Source organism: Narcine bancroftii, chromosome 3, assembly GCF_036971445.1.
Source record: "Narcine bancroftii isolate sNarBan1 chromosome 3, sNarBan1.hap1, whole genome shotgun sequence".
Taxonomy (NCBI): Eukaryota; Metazoa; Chordata; class Chondrichthyes; order Torpediniformes; family Narcinidae; genus Narcine; species Narcine bancroftii.
In genome coordinates this window covers 103770689-103791030 of record NC_091471.1, presented here as the reverse complement: position 1 = coordinate 103791030, position 20342 = coordinate 103770689, and the positions used below count along the sequence as shown (strand labels likewise).

Here is a 20342-nt window from a genome sequence, read left to right as displayed (position 1 = left end):
GACTGGGGCTTTTTTCTCTGAAGCGTAGAAGATTGAGAGGGGACTTGATAGAGGTGTTTAAGATTTTAAAAGGGACAGACAGAGTAAATGTGGATAGGCTTTTTCAATTAAGAAAGGGGGAGATTCAAACTAGAGGACATGGTTTAAGATTGAAGGGGGAAAATTATAAGGGGAACATGAGGGGAAATTTCTTTACGCAGAGGGTGGTGGGGATGTGGAATGAGCTTCCAGCAGACGTGGTTGAGGCGGGATCATTGGTTACATTTAAGGAAAGACTGGATCGTCACATGGATAGGAGGGGACTAGAGGGGTATGGACCGGGTACTGGTCAGTGGGACTAGGAGGGTGGGGATTTGCTACGGCATGGACTAGTAGGGCCGAACTGGCCTGTTCTGTGCTTTAAGTGGTTATATGGTTATATGGACTGACACCTGGCTACAGGCTACTGGTGACCGGCTCATGAGAACCAGGTATCAGAACCGGTATTCAAGAGGATGCCGAGGGCAAAGAAGACTCTCGATAGGCCCTGGGTGCCAGAGGTTTGGATCCGGGTTCAAGTTGCTGATGTTTTGAACTGGAGTTTTGGGCAGCTGCAGGAATGCTGGAGGTGAATCCATGGACACTCATCGATTCTGGGAGGACTCTTTTGCTTCTCTTTCTCTGACTTTAAGGGGGCATTCAGCAATGCTAATGGCGAATCTCCTCTTGTTTTAATCTTTCCTCCTCTTAACAGAAATAGTCTATCCACATCCACTCTGTCTATCCCTTTCATAATCTTAAATACTTCTATCAAATCCCCTCTCAACCTTCTACGCTCCAAAGAATAAAGACCTAATCTGTCCAATCTCTCCCTATACTCTAGATGCTTAAACCCAGGTAACATTCTGGTAAACCTTCTCTGCACTCTCTCCACTCTGTTTATATCCTTCCTATAATTAGGCGACCAGAACTGCATACAGAACTCCAAATTAGGCCGCACCAATGTCTTATACAATCTCAACATCACCTCCCAACTCCTATATTCCATGCAATGATTGATAAAGGCCAGCATACTCAGCTAGTATCTGAGTGTCAAAAAGTGAAATCTTTAGTTGAACTAGCAAGAAGTTTCTTATTAAAAAAAAGGTTCTATTATGTGGCCCACAAGACTTAAAATGTGGACACAACTAATTTTTTTTAATCAATGGTACAACTGGCTAAGAAGGCAAATGCTAGAGGGATTGAATTGAAGAGCAGGGAGTTTCCACTGCAACTGTGCAGAGTACTGGATAAGCTGCACCTGCAGCATTATGTGCAGTTCCGATCTCCTTTCTTGAAAAAAAAGATACACTGCCTTTGGAGGTGGTACAGAGAAGGCTCATCAAGTTGATTTCACAGTTGAAGGGGTCAGCATTTGAGGAGAGATTAAGTCGTAAGGAACTCCAGATGGAATTCATAAGAAAGAATGGGCATCTAAATGAAACATAAAATTATGAAAGAGATAGATATGAGAAAGGCAGGAAAGTTGTTTCCACTTGCACGAGACTAAAACTAGGGGATATGGCTCCAGGATTTGTGGGGGTAGATTTAGGATAGAAATGAGGAGGAATTGCTTTTCCCAGAGAGTAATAAGTCTGGAATTCTCTGTGTAAGAAAGCAGTGGAGGCTGCCTCATTAAACATATTTAAGGCACAGTGAGCTAGATTTTTGCAGAGTAGGGGAATGGAGAAAAGGCAGGTTGGTAGAGGAGAAATTACATCCAGATCAGCCACAATCTTAATAAATGGCAGAGGAGGCTCAATGCGACAAACTTTCTACTCCTGCTCCAAGTCCTTAAGTTCAACAGTCACATTATTGAATGGTTCATTCAATTTCAATGCATTAAAAAATGTGAGAGAACATCAATTTATATATTTCTTGTACAAGTCGATTTTAACATAACATATAACATAACATAACAATTACAGCACGGAAACAGGCCATTAGGCCCTTCTAGTCCGCACCGAACCAAACACCCCTTTCTAGTCCCACCTCCCTGCACAATGCCCATAACCCTCCATCTTCTTCTCATCCATATACCTGTCCAACCTTTTCTTAAATAATACAATTGACTCCGCCGCCACTATTTCTCCCGGAAGATCATTCCACACAGCTACCACTCTCTGAGTAAAGAAGTTCCCCCTCATGTTACCTCTAAACCTCTGCCCCTTAATTCTTAACTCATGTCCTCTTGTTTTAATCTTTCCTCCTCTTAACAGAAATAGTCTATCCACATCCACTCTGTCTATCCCTTTCATAATCTTAAATACTTCTATCAAATCCCCTCTCAACCTTCTACGCTCCAAAGAATAAAGACCTAATCTGTCCAATCTCTCCCTATACTCTAGATGCTTAAACCCAGGTAACATTCTGGTAAACCTTCTCTGCACTCTCTCCACTCTGTTTATATCCTTCCTATAATTAGGCGACCAGAACTGCATACAGAACTCCAAATTAGGCCGCACCAATGTCTTATACAATCTCAACATCACCTCCCAACTCCTATATTCCATGCAATGATTGATAAAGGCCAGCATACTAAAAGCCTTCTTCACCACCCTATTCACGTGAGTTTCTACCTTCAGGGAACGATGTACCGTCACTCCTAAATCTTTCTGCTCTTCTGTATTCCTCAATGCTCTCCCATTTACCACGTATGTCCTATTCTGATTCTTCTTACCAAAATGAAGCACCTCACACTTATCAGCATTAAATTCCATCTGCCATTTTTCAGCCCACTTTTCTAAGCAGCCCAAATCCCTCTGCAATCCTTGAAAACCTTCTTCATTATCCACTATTCCACCTATCTTAGTATCATCTGCATATTTACTAATCCAATTCACCACCCCATCATCTAGATCATTAATGTATATAACGAACAACAATGGGCCCAATACAGATCCTTGAGGCACACCACTGGTCACCGGCCTCCAACCTGACAGACAATTATCCACTACCACTCTCTGGCCTCTCCCTTTCAGCCAATGTTCAATCCATTTGACTATCTTAAAATTTATACCTAAAGACTGCACCTTCCTAACTAACCTTCCATGTGGTACCTTATCGAAGGCCTTACTGAAGTCCATATAGACAACATCCACTGTGCTACCCTCATCCACATTCCTAGTCACCTCTTCAAAAAATTCAATCAGATTGGTCAAACATGACCTTCCTCCCACAAATCCATGTTGAGTGCTCCTGATCAGACCCTGTCTATCCAGATGTTTATAAGTACTATCTCTAAGAATTTTCTCCATTAATTTACCTACCACAGACGTCAAACTTACAGGCCGATAGTTGCCAGGCTTCCTCCTTGAACCCTTTTTAAATAACGGAACCACATGCGCAATGCGCCAATCTTCCGGCACTATCCCCATATCTAATGACATTTGGAAAATTACCGCCAGAGCCTCTGCTATTTCCTCCTTCACTTCTCTCAATGTCCTGGGGAAGATCCCGTCTGGTCCCGGAGACTTATCCACCTTTATATTCTTCAAAAGCCTTAAAACTACACCTTTTGTAATCTCTAAATTCCCCATATTTACCCAATTTGCTTTTTTTTATCTCACATCTCCCAATATCCTTCTCCTTAGTGAATACCGAAGAAAAGAAACTGTTCAATATCTCCCTCATTTCTCTAGGCTCCACACACAGTTTTCCGCTCTGATTTTCTAAGGGACCAATTTTGTCTCTAGCTTTCCTCTTACCATTAACATATTTGTAGAACTCTTTTGGATTAGTTTTCACCCTGCTTGCCATAGTTTTCTCGTACCTTCTTTTAGCTTTCCTAATTCCTCTCTTAAGATTCCTCTTACATTCAATGTATCTTTCAAACATCTCCTTAACTCCATGCTTCTTATATCTAATGTACGCCTCCCTTTTTCTTCGAACCAAGTTTCCAATATTCCTTGAAAACCACGGCTCTCTCAAACCTTTTGCCCCTCCTTTTAACCTAACAGGAACATAAAGCTTTTGCACTCTCAAAATCTGATCTTTACAAGACTTCCATCTCTCTACTACATCCTGCCCATAAAACAAATTGTCCCAATGCACACCCTGCAAGTCCTTTCGCATCTCCTCAAATCTAGCTTTTCCCCAATCAAAAACCTCAATCCTTGGCCCTGATTTCTCTCTTTCCATAATGACATTGAAGCTGATGGCATTATGATCACTGGACCCGAAGTGCTTGCCAACACTAACCTCCGTCACTTGACCCATCCCATTTGCCAACAGTAGATCTAACACTGCTCCTTCTCTGGTCGGCACCTCTACATATTGTTGTAAAAAACTATCTTGCACACATTTCACAAACTCTAACCCATCCAGTCCTTTCACAGAATGTGTTTCCCAATCTATATGTGGAAAATTAAAATCTCCCATAATTACAACCCTGTGCTTATCACAAATATCTACTATCTCCCTACAGATTTGCTCCTCTAGGTCTCGGTCCCCTCCGGGTGGTCTATAATACACCCCTACAAGTGTAACCTCTCCTTTCCTACTCCTCAGTTCCACCCAAATAGCCTCCGTGGATGTGCCCTCTAATCTATCCTTCCTAGGCACCGCTGTAATATTTTCCCTGACAAGCAATGCAACCCTACCTCCTCTTGCCCCTCCGACTCTATCACACCTAAAACAACGAAACCCAGGGATATTCAGTTGCCAATCACATCCCTCCTGCAACCATGTCTCACTAATCGCTACCACATCATACTTCCAAGTATCAATCCACACCTTCAGCTCATCCACCTTTTTTACAACACTCCTGGCATTAAAATATATGAATTTCAGAGATTTCCCAATTTTTAATCCCTGTTTTCCCTCATCTTTAATAACAACATTATTTGCTTTATTTAATCTAAATGCCAAAATTTTAAAAAGTGGAATAACATAATGTGGCTTTGGCTTGGCTTCGCGGACGAAAATTTATGGAGGGGTAAAGTCCACGTCAGCTGCAGGCTCGTTTGTGGCTGACAAATCCGATGCGGGACAGGCAGACACGGTTGCAGCGGTTGCAAGGGAAAATTGGTGGGTTGGGGTTGGATTTTTCCTCCTTTGTCTTTTGACAGTGAGGTGTCGAAATAACCAAAGACTTGCTGATCCAAACCAAGGCTTTTATTAACTAAAAGACTGGAGCATATCACAAGTAGGTTGACCAGTCCAGAATGACCTGGTCTGGCTAGGAGCAATCCTTTAAGACCTGCCAGTAGGTGTGGCTACACTCTCAGCCAATCAGTCATCCTACACTCTTTTCTTTGGCTTGGCTTCGCGGACGAAGATTTATGGAGGGGGTAAAAAGTCCACGTCAGCTGCAGGCTCGTTTGTGGCTGACCAGTCCGATGCGGGACAGGCAGACACGATTGCAGCGGTTGCAAGGGAAAATTGGTTGGTTGGGGTTGGGTGTTGGGTTTTTCCTCCTTTGCCTTTTGTCAGTGAGGTGGGCTCTGCGGTCTTCTTCAAAGGAGGCTGCTGCCCGCCAAACTGTGAGGCGCCAAGATGCACGGTTTGAGGCGTTATCAGCCCACTGGCGGTGGTCAATGTGGCAGGCACCAAGAGATTTCTTTAGGCAGTCCTTGTACCTTTTCTTTGGTGCACCTCTGTCACGGTGGCCAGTGGAGAGCTCGCCATATAATACGATCTTGGGAAGGCGATGGTCCTCCATTCTGGAGACGTGACCCATCCAGCGCAGCTGGATCTTCAGCAGCGTGGACTCGATGCTGTCGACCTCTGCCATCTCGAGTACCTCGACGTTAGGGGTGTGAGCGCTCCAATGGATGTTGAGGATGGAGCGGAGACAACGCTGGTGGAAGCGTTCTAGGAGCCGTAGGTGGTGCCGGTAGAGGACCCATGATTCGGAGCCGAACAGGAGTGTGGGTATGACAACGGCTCTGTATACGCTTATCTTTGTGAGGTTTTTCAGTTGGTTGTTTTTCCAGACTCTTTTGTGTAGTCTTCCAAAGGCGCTATTTGCCTTGGCGAGTCTGTTGTCTATCTCATTGTCGATCCTTGCATCTGATGAAATGGTGCAGCCGAGATAGGTAAACTGGTTGACCGTTTTGAGTTTTGTGTGCCCGATGGAGATGTGGGGGGGCTGGTAGTCATGGTGGGGAGCTGGCTGATGGAGGACCTCAGTTTTCTTCAGGCTGACTTCCAGGCCAAACATTTTGGCAGTTTCCGCAAAGCAGGACGTCAAGCGCTGAAGAGCTGGCTCTGAATGGGCAACTAAAGCGGCATCATCTGCAAAGAGTAGTTCACGGACAAGTTTCTCTTGTGTCTTGGTGTGAGCTTGCAGGCGCCTCAGATTGAAGAGACTGCCATCCGTGCGGTACCGGATGTAAACAGCGTCTTCATTGTTGGGGTCTTTCATGGCTTGGTTCAGCATCATGCTGAAGAAGATTGAAAAGAGGGTTGGTGCGAGAACACAGCCTTGCTTCACGCCATTGTTAATGGAGAAGGGTTCATCCTACACTACAATCTGTACAAATACACATTGGTGATAGAATCTGTACTATCACATATTAATTGTGATAATTAAAAAATTTTTTAAATCCTATATAAATCTAGAGTTATATCCAGAGTTATAATCAAATAATCATTGCACTTGTGATGTTGTTAATACTTCTAGTGTTCATCATTTATTACCATAAAAAAGAACTACAGTAAAACCCTGTTATCCGGCATTCAAGCAACCAGCAATAAAATCACGGGAAATAAATAGATAAAATAAAATATAGAAGTTTAACTTTGGTGCACCTCGCTGTTAGTGCACCAATCATGCAACTAAAGCAGATGGAAAATTCACTTATCTGGCATCTACCAATGCCCATAGGTGCCAGCTACCAGAGGTTTTACTGGATAGTATTTTGGCAAATGCATGGTATATGCAAATAATCACAAAGCTATTATTAATTATTCAGCCCTGCAATGTATTCCGCAGGCTTCTCCAATAAAATAAAGGGAAATCTATTGAATTTACATGAAGTTAAAGTGTTTAATGTCTTCCAAAAATGTTTTTCTCTGATGTATGTGGTCTGAGTTTTTTTTAGTAACATACAACTTTACAAAACACTGGTTAAACTGCACTCGGAGAATCATGTATAGTTCAGATCATCCCACCATAGAAATGATCTGGTTGTTCAGCAGGATGTTGCTTGGAATTGAGCACTTCAGTTACAAGAGGGTGGGATTATTCAGATGGATTTATTTTCGCTGGAGCTAAGGTATATAAAATTATAAAAGCCACAGATAGGGTGGTTGTTTTGGAGAATTTTTCCATGGGAGGGATATCAAAAACAAGAGCACAGATTTCAGAGGAAAGAATTTTCAAGAGAATTTGGGAAGATTTTCTTTTCCCACAGGGAGTGGCTGATTTCTGGAACTCTGCCACTGAAGCTGGAGGAGTCAGATACAATCACTACATTCAAGAGATTTTAAGTCAAGCACTTGCATAGCTATGGCATGGAAGGTTTTGAATTTAGCATGGGAAAACAGCATTAATGTAGAAGGCTGGGGGCGGGGGAAACGACTAGCACATGGTGCACCTGTTACGAGCCCAGAGGACCCCAAAACCCAGCAGCAATAGATATTCACCAAGACAAATGATTACTTAAACAAAAGTTGCTTTTAATTATCTTTAAACATGAAAACATAATCACTTTTAACTTATCACTATTGACTTAGCAAACCTAACTTAACCCCCTTCTAATTCTAACCGCACGTATATGCAATGTGTGTAAATTCAGAAACGTTCTTTGATTCACAGTCCATTCTCACTTGTCATTCCTCCAAGTTCACTGGTTGCAGGCAATTCTTATACTGTGCACAGAATTTAAAATTTATGAAGTTCACCAGGCTTTGGTTCTTGAAAGGTAAATGGTTATTGCTCAGGAAGGTTCTTGTCGGTTTTCAGAGAGAGATTTATTGTTCGCTGGACATCCACAACTGATTCCTTTTTAAATCAGCCACTTCAGTGTCTTGCTGAAGAAACTTGCCCCCTCAATGTTCTCCGGATGATAACCTCTTTATTTCAGACAGCCGGTCTTCTCCTCTTGCTTGAACCACAAGGGCTTTGACCAGGCTGAACTAAGCACTCACAACCCATCTTCCAAATGGGGTTTTCCACAAGCTTGCCAGCTTGTCCTGTTCCAGTCCCAGCTGCTGCTGACTGTAAAACTGTAGAATTGATCTCTCTCTCAGAGAAAAACCTGTTTGACTCTCTGTTTGCAAAACCACATGATCATCCTAGAACAGCAAGTTCTACTCCAGACAATCTGTAGCTCCAACAAGTTCTTTCATCTGTTGCCTTTTTGTAACCAACAATCCATTAGTGAAGTCTCTTGGGCACTCTCCAAAGCTTTTGCAAAGGTTCAGGAGCTGACATGTCTAGCATGAGTAGAGCTCTGATATTTTAAATAAAATCTGTTGCACTAAAAAACCTTCCACTATTTATATCCCAAAAACATATCTATATTCCAAACAAACACAACATAATCTGTCGCACACCACAGAGCCTGTTTCTGTGCAACAACTCTATGACTTTAGCAACCTCTCTGGCCCTAAAATAATAATTTTAATCTTATGGACTCTTGATTTTTTTTTCTAATAAACATTTTGAAATATAATGGGCCTAATTTTACGGGGCATCAGGTCCAGAGCCTCAAGTAACTATCAGTGGTGCCTGCCTGCCTAATGCGATTGTAGCCAGCTCAATTCATCATCAGGATCTGAGAATCAGCCTGCTAAGCACAAGTGAAGGCTAAGATAATAAGAGACATTTAAAAGTAGTTCAAATTGGCTTAATATTTGTAAAACATTAAAATTAATAACAAAAACATCAAATAAATCCTGGAGTCAAATTATCAAATAAAAATAAACAAACCACTTATCTGCATATATTCTAACTTGAATTCAGCACCCACTTTCAAATGAATGGGATTACTCAACCTATGCCAAGGTCAAGCGGTTGGGCTGGATCTGAAGTGGTGAACGCAGCATCAGAGGAGAAGACAAGATACAGCATTATCCAATCTCCACCATGTCCTTGACATCCATGCCTCAGTGCACAAACACCAACATCAAAAATAAACTGAGTAGCTCAGTAGAGAAAGCCAGTGTTTCTCTTTGGAACTGCAAACCAGAAGTGAGCATTTCAGCTCAGTAGAATTTTAAATATAAGGAATATAATTTTCAATTATTTCATTTCAGATAGCCTATCTGCATTTCCAATTTTTACTTAATATAATGTAAACTATTTGCAAAATCAATTTAATATGTTCTTCTTTCTTACTGGTTTGCTGTCTATGAAAATGTTTTTTTTCCACAAGGCTGCTCAGCTGACAGCTGGATGATTGGGATTTGTTTGATTTATTGCCAATTAACTTTGAGAAATATTAGCAGCATGTGTCTTCGCTGATTCTCTAATTAAAAAATCTAAGCCTTTACTTCAGTCATGGTTCTTTGAAAGAGTCATTCAGTCTATTTTAATAGAGAAGAAAACATGGAACATTACAGCACACTACAGGAGGTTCGTTCCATGAGGATGTGTTGAACTATATAATCCTACTCCACAAAAATCTAAGCCTTCTGTGCTTTTCACACATAACCCTTTATTTTATTTACATTCATGTGCCAGTCTAAGAGCTTTTTAAATGACCCTATTGTATTAGCCTCCATCACCAGCAGCAGCAATGCATTCTAGGCATGCAGCACTTTCACTGTGGGGAAAAAAAACTTGCTTCAGGCATCTCCTCTAAACTTTCCACCACTCACCTATTTGTGATTGTTTCCCCGAGGAGAAAGGTACTGGCTCTCTCCCCTATCTATGCCTATCATAATCTTGTATACCCCCATCAAGTCACCTCTCTTCCTTCATCACCAAGGAGAAAAGACCTAGCTCCATCAACCTTAAGAAATTCTCCAAACCAGGCAACATCCTGGGAAATCTCCTCTCCATCCTCTCCAAAGCTTCTCCATCCTGTCTGTAGTAAGGCAACCAGATTTCTTAGACAGTCTTGGACCCCAAGATCCCCGTTCTTTCACACTGTTGAGAATCCTGCCATTAATCGTGTACTCCATTTTCAAGTTTGACCTTCTAAAGTGCATCTCCACGCTTACCCAAATTGAACTCCATTTGCCATTTCTCTGCCCAACTCTGAATCCTGTCTACATTCTGTTGTAACTTATGACAACAACCCTTCAACCTTACTGCCCCACCCCTCTACTTCTTCATCCAAGTCATTTATAAAAATCACAAAATGCAGATCCCTGCAGAATGCCACTACTCACTGACTTCCATGCAGAATACATTCCATCCTCTTCCACTCACTTGACTTCTGAAAACAAGCCAATCTAGAATCCAAGCAGCCACGGTATTATATATCACATGCCTCATGTCTTTCTGAATGAGGCTATGAAGGGTACCTTGTCAAACATCTAATTAAAATCCACAGACACATCCATTGCCCTACCTTGAATATTTTTGCACCTCCTCAAAAAAACTCAATTCAGCTCATGAGGCACAATCTGTCCCTCATAAAAGCTACACTGACCATCCCTGAGAAGACACTACTTCTCCAAATGCTTGCAAATCCTGTCCCTAAGAATCCTATCCAATAGTTTCCCACCCTCTCCCCACAACAGCATCCAAAATGGTATTTGTGTTTTCAGTGGAGCAGATTTGGTAACCAAAAGTAACATTTTAAGGTGATTGGCCAGAGGAGATGGAATAGATTAAATGGCATAGATTAAATGGCATTCTTTCAAAAGGAAATTGTGTAAGTACTGTAGATGAAGGGAAAATATTGAGAAGCATAACAGAAAGAGCAAGGAAAGGCATTCATTTAAAAGCTTTTGTTACGACATAGACCAGCAGTAATAGAAATTCACCAAAATAATATAATCAAAACAATAATTGTTTTTATTAATAACTATTAATAATATAAAATCTTATTTAACTCTAAACTTAACCCCACTATGAGCAAATGTATACATGTGTGTGTGGGGAAAATCCCAAACCATTACAGTTCAGGCACAATTCTGAAGAGATGATTTTAAAGTTTAGTCTTAGAAATCCTTTGCATTGAAATTCAGAGTCTTTAAACTGCTGGTCAAAAGTTTTCAAACTCTCTAATTCTTGTAGATTTGATTTCAGAGAAATATTTCTCCATTCAAATGACTTTTTCACAAATTCCCCTCTCTTGCGTGGAGGTTTCAGAACTTGTTTTTCACATGGATGATTTCACTAACCCAGGCAAGGTTTAGAACTGCCCCCTCTTTATAAAGAGACAGTTGAAGTGGCCCTTCCTTCAAAGCCACTGATTCTGTGTTCCTTCCCTATCAAAGGGAGAATGCACAACAGTATCTCTCTCATTGAAGGTTACTGCATCTCTGACTTCAGAGGAAACATGGTTCAATATTAAAGATGTCTTCTTGAAGGGTCCCAATCACAGGACATCACCGCTGATTTTGTTTGAAGTTTCTCTCTCCCAAAAGTTTACAAGCAAATGCCTCCATTTTTCTGCACAGCCATCAAGCAAAATGGCTGCTTGTTTGACCAGGTGTCTTTCTAAGTTAACATGGCTGCCTTAGGTTTCAATGGATAACAATAATCAAATTGCTTAATGCTCTGAAGTAGCAGTTAAACTGACTCTTTGAGCAAACATTCATTGCCTTTAATATTTCAATGGACAATCACTCCAGTGTTTATTGCTCTGCTTACAGCTGGCCATAGCAGACATGGCATCTCTGTGTGTAAGTGTCTTTGTGTTTTTCCGTTTCCAACCCACAAACCCCCTTTACTAACAATATATTTATAAACTAAAGATTAATAATAACATGATTCTGTAACACTTTACCACAAAAAAAGTATGAGTAGGAGGACAGATATTCAGCATCATTTGATGATTCCCATTGAAAATGTTTTCATGAGAAGTGAAAATTTGTCAATACAAAATAATAATTCGGAAATATGATGGCTATTATTAAAATCTGTATTTATAAAGAAGCTTCATTAATCACTTTTTTTACAATTTAAAATTTTGTTTCTTACGTGATCATATCTTCTGGCTCCTTGTTGGACATTTGTACATTAGTCATACTCATGGATCTTCCCACTTCCTTATCCAAATGTCTAAGAATGCTATCAAGAGCTTTCCTCACTTGTGGGTGATAAAAAGACATTCCTGACAGAGAGAGATTGGAATAGTCAATACACTTCTTCATTCAAATTATGAACAAAAACAAAGAAACTAGATACAGAAAACCGTATGAAGTATTAAAAGCTACAGATATATTTCTGCATAGCATTTTCCCCTTGTGTAAACTGATCATAATGAAATAAAATATTTAGTTAACATAACTAACTCAGCAAGTTTCTCTCGTGTGACAATCTTTGTTTATTTTTTAAACTGTGTCACAGGGAAAACTACAGCAAATTATTTCCTCTCAACATGGGGCGGGCTTGGTTATTGTAATAGTTAGTGCCACGCCATTACAGCGCCAAGCGATCGGGACCAAACATGGGTTCAAATCCCGTGTTGTCTGTAAGGAGTTTGTACGTTCTCCCCATGTCTGCATGGGTTTTCTCCACCATTCAAAAATGTACCGGGGTGTAGGTTATTTGGGGGTAAATTGGGCGACAGACTCATAGGCCGAAATGACCTTTTACTGTGCTGTATGTTTAAACAAAATAAACTACTTCCACACATCCCCAAACCCTATGTGTCCTTTTTGGCAGCTTTAACTTTACATGAAGCAGAGAATAAGCCGGGTACTAAGAAACCAATTTCAGACTAAGCAAAAGAGTTCAAAGGAAAGAGTTTAAAAAGCAGCACGTGAAAGGTGCAATAGCTAAATTTTCCATTCTCATTGGTATCACTGAATGTTGAATATGGAATCATCTGTAGCTATGATGCAGGAGGGAAGGCTTAAGGTTCTTGGGGCACTGAGACACAGTTCTTGGGGTGAGGCTGGCATCTATACCAACCAAATGGACTGCAGCTCAACAGGATTTGAATTGATATCATCCCTGTAACTCTGTTACTGAAGTCTAGGCAACATCCTAGTAAATCTTTTCTGCACTCTTTCAATCTCATTGATATCTTTCCTGTAGTTAGGTGACCCAAAACTGCAAACACTCCAAATTTGGCTTCACCAGTGTACAATTTCACCATAACATCTGAACTCCTTCATTTAATACTTTGATTTGTGAAGGCAACATGCCAAAAGCTCTCTTTATAACCCTATCGACCTGTGACTCCACTTTCAGCGAATTCTCTATCTATATTCCCAGATCCCTCTGTTCTACTGCACTCTTCAGTGCCCTATTATTTACCGTGCATGTCCTTGGTTTGTCCTTCCAAAATGCAACACCTCACACTTTGCAGTAAATTCTAACTGCTATTTTTCAGCCTATCTTTCTGGCTGGACCAGATCCTTCTGCAAATTTTGAAAGCCTTTCCCACTGTCCACAATGCCTCCATTCGTGTCATCTGCAAACTTGATGATCCAATTATCAGCCAGATCATTGATATAGTTGACAAACAACACCCCAGTACTGCTCCCTGAGGCACACCACTAGTCACAGGCCTCAAGTCTGAGAAGCAATCATCCACTACCACTGTCTGGCTTCTCCTGTATAGTCAATGTCAAATGCATTTTACTACTTCACCATGAATACAGAGTGCCTGAACCTCACTGACAAATGTGAGACAATGTCAAAGGCCTTACTTCCATGGAGACAAAATGAATAGCCTTTCTTTCAGATTTCCTCGTAACCTCCTCGAAAAACTTTTTAAGATTAATTAAACATGATCTAGCATGCACAAAGCCATGTTGCCTATCCCCAATAAGTGCTTGGCAATCCAAATACTTGTATATCTGATCTCTGAGAACATTTTACAATATGTTACCTACTACTGACGTCACAGGCTCACCACCCTATAATTTTAATGGGTTAATTTTGGAGCCTTTTTTTAAACAAAAGAATAACATGAGCTACCTCCATTCCTCTGGCACCATACCCATGGCCAAGGACATTTTAAATATTTTTGCCAAAGCCCCTACAATTTCTACATTCGCCTCCCTCAAGGTCCGAGGGAATATCTAGTCAGACCCTGGGGATTTATCTACTCTTATTTTCTTTAAGCCAGCAAGCATCTCTTCCTCTTTAATCTGTGTAGGTTCCATGACCTTCACTGTTTGTTTTCCTTACTTCCCTAGGCTCTGTGCCAGTTTCCTGAGTAAATACTGATGAAAAAAAAATTAAGATCTTTCCCCATCTCTTCTGGCTCCATACATAGCCAAACACTTTGATCTTCAATTTTGCCCTTACTACACTTTTGCTCTTAATATACCTGCAGAAACCCTTAGGATTTTCCTTCACAATGCCTGCCAAAGCAACCTTGTGTGTTCCTTTAGCCTTGTTGATTTCTTTCTAGAGGTTTTTCTTGGATTTTTTTCTTAATTCTCCTCAAATACCTCATTTGCTCCTTGTTGCATATGCCTCTCTCTTTTCTAAACCATATCCCCAATATCCCTCGAAAACCAAGGTTCCCTATGCCTGATCATTTTTCCTTTAATCCTGACATAAATGTACAAACTGTGTACTCTCAAAATTTCACCTTTGAAGGACTTCCACTTACCTCCCATATCCTCGCCAGAAAACTGCTTGTCCCAATCCAAGCATTCTCGATCTTTCTTGTTTCCTCAAAATTGTCCTTTCTCCAATTTAGAATCTCAACCCGATGCCCAGACCCATCCTTCTCCATAATTAACTAAACTAATGGCATTATGATCACTAGATTCAAAATGTTCTCCTACACATACTTCTGTAACCTATCTTGTCTCATTCCCCCATAGGAGACCCAGTATTGTACTCTCTCTAGTTGTTACCTCTATATATTGATTGAGATGAGAATGTAGGGAGAATAAAAATATGGCCCTGTGGTAGCATTAGTGTAAATAGAAAGATGATGGTCATGATATCTCAGTGGGACAAAGAGCCTGTGTCCAAGTTGATATCTCTCCATGAATATTGCAGGTTAAAACTTCAATGCAATGAGATGAGGAAATACAGAGATACAGACACAGAAATATGGCATCATAGTTAACACTGAAATGCGACTTAAAGAGGAGCAGGATTAATAGCAGCTTAATCTCCCTGGTTTCAGGAAAACCAGTTTAATATTCCTTTTTTCAGTGTTCTTCTGGTTTCAAAAACAGGAATTCAAACACCTTGCTTTCAAAGTTTGCAAGAAACATAATGAGGATTGAAAATTGCAGATAGCAGCAATGTAAAATCAGAACCCTGTGTAATAATTGTGATTATGGTTGCAAAGCAACTAGCAATGCCTTACTGTTTGATTAGACTTGGCTGCCAGCAGGAGACTGACACACAGTGTGCAGTAACTGTAATGAAGACTTGCAGCCTCATGGCCTTCCTCATGGTGCTGTTTACAACTTTAAAGTAAAGAACCTTTTCCTTCATCCATGTGTTGTCTAAAAACTCACACATAAGAATACAAGATAAAACATGGTGTCAGAAGTGGGATGAAGGAAATTAGAAGGAAATATTTTAAAAGGTAAAATCTAAAGTCTAAGGGAAAGACTGCTAAGAAAGAAAAATTTAGACCTGGAAAAAGTTGTAGCACTCTGTAGGGCTACAGAAACTAAAAACACAGGCAAAAAAGCTGTTCAGTGAAACTAGCTGCAACATAGATGCAGTGAACAAGAACGGACATAAACAGTTTAACAAAAGCGCGCCAAAATAGAAAGAGAGGCGTGGCCAGTGAACAAAAATGAAAGGGACAATCGAAAGCCATGTCATCGATGCGGTACACAACACCTACCAAAAAAGTGTCCAGCATAGGGTAAAACTTGCTATATGTGCAACAAAAGCAACCTTTATGTCCATTGCTCTAGGAACCAAGTGCAACAAAGCAAGATTCATGCAGTAGATCAAAGGGAGGTAGAAGAATTCTATGTAGATGTTGTGACTGAAAACAAGAAAGAAAACAGATTGGATGTTGAGATTAAAAGTGAATGACATATACATTTCAGTTAAATTGGATACAGGAGCACAAATTAATGTAATATCAGAGATTGATTTTAAGAAGATTAGACCAAGACCAAAGACACATGGAACAAAAGTGAAGTTTACAGGATATTTAGGTATCAATATACCAGTGCAAGGAGAATGCATGGTCAAAGTGAAACACAAGGACAAAGAGCACATGCTAACATTCAAAGGATGTACAGGCCATACTAGGTTTAACAGCCTGTGAGAAACTGAACCTGGTAAAAGGAGTCCTCATTGTGGAAAACGAAGAAGAGACAGTCTATAATAAACTCATTAAAGATGAGCCAACTGACTGGGTGAGTTCATTCGTTGTTGTGCACTAAAACAATGGAAAGCTTAGAATTTGCTTTGATCCAAGAGATCTAAACAGGGCAATAAAGAGAGAACACTTTAAGCTTCTGATGCATGAAGAAATCATTTCACAGTTTGCAAAGGCAAAGTTTTTCAGCAAGTTAGATGCATCATCAGGATTTTGGCAGTTAAAATTGGATGAAGCAAGTTCAAGATTGTGCACATTCAATAGTCCATTTGGCAGATACAGATTTCTAAGGTTACCATACGGAATTGCCTCAGCTCCTTAAGTGTATCACAAAACTATTCATATGGTCTATGAGCACCTGGACGGAGTTGATACCCTCAATGGATGACATCATAATATGGGGAACCACAAGAATGGAGCATGATGAGAGACTAACAAAAGCAAACCTGAAGCTGAATAGAGAGAAATGTCAGCTCAGGGTGACAGAACTAATGTAGGATATAGTGGCAGTGAGGGCATCAGACCAGATCCTAGAAGGGTGTCAGCCATTGGGAACATGCCAAGGTCACAATGCAAAAAGGACGTACAGAGGTTTAATGGAACGATCAACTATATGGGTAAATTCATATCCAACCTCTCAGAAAAGATGGATCCATTGAGAAAATGAAAAGAAAAGAACATTGAATGGGAGTGGGATCATGACCATGAAAAGTCATGGCATGAACTAAAGAAACTGCTCACAGAGGAACTAGTTCTGAGGTTTTATGACCCAGCGAGACCCATCAAGATACCATCAGATGTATCACCTAGAGCTTTTAAGACCTAGTGAGACTCATCAAGATATCATCAGATGCATCACATAGTGGGCTCAGTGCAGTTCTTCTGCAAAAATATGTTGACTGGCAGCCCATTGAGCATGCATCACACTCAATGAAGACACGGAGAAGCGATATGCTCAAATTGAAAAGAAGCTGCTCAGCATCACATACGCCTGTGAAAGATTTCATCAGTTTGTGTCAGGACAAGCAATCAGTGTTGAGACTGACCATAAGCCCTTGATTGCATTGTTCCAAGAGCCATTAAATGAATGTCTACTTAAAATATAAAGAATGATGATTAGGCTGCAACGCTATACAGTGAATGTAATGTACACTTCAGGTAAGCTAATGTACACAACAGACATGTTGTCTAGTGCTGTAGACACGAGAGAGCCCGCAAACACCAAAATGGATGAAGACGAGAATGCCTTTGTGGACATGATCACAAGTGCATTGCCCATATCAGAGGCAAAAATGGAGCTCATAAAGTCAGAGACAAAGACAAAACACTGAGAAAAAACATCTTGGATGGATGGCCCAACATGAAGCAGGACTGCTCACATGACATTTCAGAGTACTGGAACTGCAGGGTGGATCTAAGAGTGGTTGAAGACATCATCTACAAAGAAAGTAAAATCCTAATCCCAAAAATGATGCTAAAAAGAATCCATGGAGGTAATCTCGGAATCAAAAAGTATAAGAAAAGAGCATGAGAGGTGATGTACTGGCCAAGAATCAACTATTATATAAGAAATGAAGTGTCAAACTATATCACATGCTGGAAATATCAAGCAAGCAATCCTGCAAAACCACTAAAGCCACATCCAGCACTATACAGACCTTATCAGAAGGTAGGCACTGACCTATTTGAATGTCAAGGGAAGGACTATGTTGTAGTCAAAGACTATTACTCCCTCTATCCGGAGGGGTGTAAACGGAACACCTCCACTGCCGATGCTGTAATAACAGGTATGAAAGTCATATTCTCCAAACATGCCGTGGAAAGCGAGGTTTTCACAGACAATGGACCCCAGTTTTGAAATTTAAAGTTCCGACAGTTTGCCAAAGAGTGGGTCTTTGTATACACCACATCAAGTCCTCATTTTCCACAGTCCAATGGTCTAATGGAAAAATCGGTACCGCCAGTGAAAAGACTGATGAACAAGGCAAAAGAGAGTGGAATAGACATCTACCGGAGCATGTTGGTATATCGCACAGCGCTGCTGGAATGTGGTATGCCACCAGCACAACTCCTTATGGGACCCAGGCCAAGATCAAACCTACTCATTCAGGAGAACCTCCTAAAAACAAGAGGGGGAAGAAGGTGAGCAAATTCAAAGAACAACAGAAAGAAAAGCAGCAAATGTATTACTTTGACAGAGGAAGGAAAAACCTACCGGAACTTTACCCTGGTGACCAAGTAAGGCTAAAGGACAAAACAAACTTATGGACTCAGAAGGGAACTGTCCTTAGTGAAGTCCAACCAAGATCATACACCATTCAGACAAATGAAGGTGCTGTTCTGCGAAGAAATCATCAAGATCTTCAAATGGGACCAGCCATAGTAGATGGAAAGACGGATACTGTTGAACAACCTGAATGCACATCTGAGAAGACATCGTCTGAGGCAATAACTCAGATTCAAGGACAATCAATCAGGAGATCGTCAAGACACGTGAATCCTCCTAAGAGACTCATTGAGCAAATTTAATAGAATGTTTATAGAATGAAGTAGAGCTATTTTATTCACTCTTCATGTTATAGTGAATGTAAATGTGAACACACAAAACAAGATTAAAAAATGTTACCAATATTTATAATCTTGAAAATTTAAGTTTTTGGTGTTAAAAATTTAAAATTGCAGAGTTATACAAAGAAAACATGTTAGTTAAAAGTAAGCTACTTTTGTTTTAAGAAAGAAAGATAATGATAGTGATCATGCTTGCAAGGCAACTAGCAATGCCTTACTGTTTGATTAGACTTGGCTGAAAGCAGATCTGTAATGGAGGCTTGCAGCCTCATGGCCTGCCTCATGGTGCTATTTATATCATCTTTAAAGTAAAGAACCTTTTCCTTCATCTGTGTGTTGTCTAAGAACTCACATATATGAATACAAGATGAAACACCCTGTATCTGATATAAAAACATAAAAAGTGCTGAAGAAACTCAGCAGGTCTCGTAGTATCCATAGGAGGTGAAGACATATAACCAACATTTCAGGCCAGAGTCTTCTTCAAGGTATGGACAAAAATCAAACAGGTGCTGAAATAAAAGGGCAGAGGGAGAAGGGAGGAGCACAGGCCAATAGACAAAAGGTGATAATAGGACATGTACAGGACAGGAGATGAAAAGGAGAGAACTAATTTGGGGGGGGGGGGGGGGGGAGTGGCCCTGTAAATGCAGAGCTAGAGGAAAGGAGACAGAGGGAAATGGAAAGAGAGTGACAGAGCTAAGTGGAAAGGAGAAATAGGGAGGGGGAGGGGAGAGAAGGGGGGGTTAACAAAAACCAGAGGACTCAATGTTAATGCCATCTGGTTGGAAAGGCCCCAGATGGAAATATGAACTGTTGTTCCTCTCAAATTTGCATGTGGTCTCAGTCTGGCAGTGCATGAGATCATTGTCAAACATGTGGGCATGCGAATGGGATAGTGAATTAAAATTAGCTACCACTTGGAGTTCTCTGCAAATTCACAAGTATGTGGAGGCATGAATGGGAGAAGATGTGGGCATGTGTAACGCTTCTTGCTGTCAAAAGGGAAGGGAGTGATTGGTGGGAAGGGAAGAGTGCATGAGGGAGTCACAGAGGGTGGGTCCTTGTAGAAGTTGGAGGAGAGTGGAAGATGTGTCTGCAAATGTGATCACATAGTACGTGGAGGAAATGGTGGAGGATGGTGTGTTAGATGAAGAGGCTAGTGGGGTAGTAGATGAGGACAAGAGGATTCCTGTCCTTGGGCGTAGAGGCAATGGAGGCCAAGGTAGATGTGCTTGTAATGGAGGATATGCAAGCTGATAGTACTAAGGGGGCAGCAATATTTTTTGAAGGAGGACATCTCAGATAATCTCACATGGAAGACTTTGTCCAGGGAGCAAATGGAATGGAAACAGAGGCATTGCAAGAAAGAAATTGAATCTTTACAGAGGACAGGGTGTGAAAAGGTGTAGTCGAGGTAAC

General features: G+C 40.8%; 1 protein-coding gene and 1 long non-coding RNA gene across 3 annotated transcripts in view; one reads left to right on the top strand and one right to left on the bottom strand.

The window, feature by feature from the left end:
* Positions 1-20342, bottom strand: part of fryl (furry homolog, like) — a 345361-nt gene that overhangs the window by 144598 nt on the left and 180421 nt on the right. Inside the window, exon 16 of the mRNA XM_069924697.1 lies at positions 12065-12197. Within this exon, the coding sequence (XP_069780798.1) occupies positions 12065-12197 (133 nt within the window). The remainder of the gene's footprint in view (positions 1-12064; positions 12198-20342) is intronic.
* The window catches only part of LOC138757429 (uncharacterized), a 68078-nt gene that overhangs the window by 38632 nt on the left and 9104 nt on the right, over positions 1-20342 (top strand). The window lies entirely within an intron of this gene.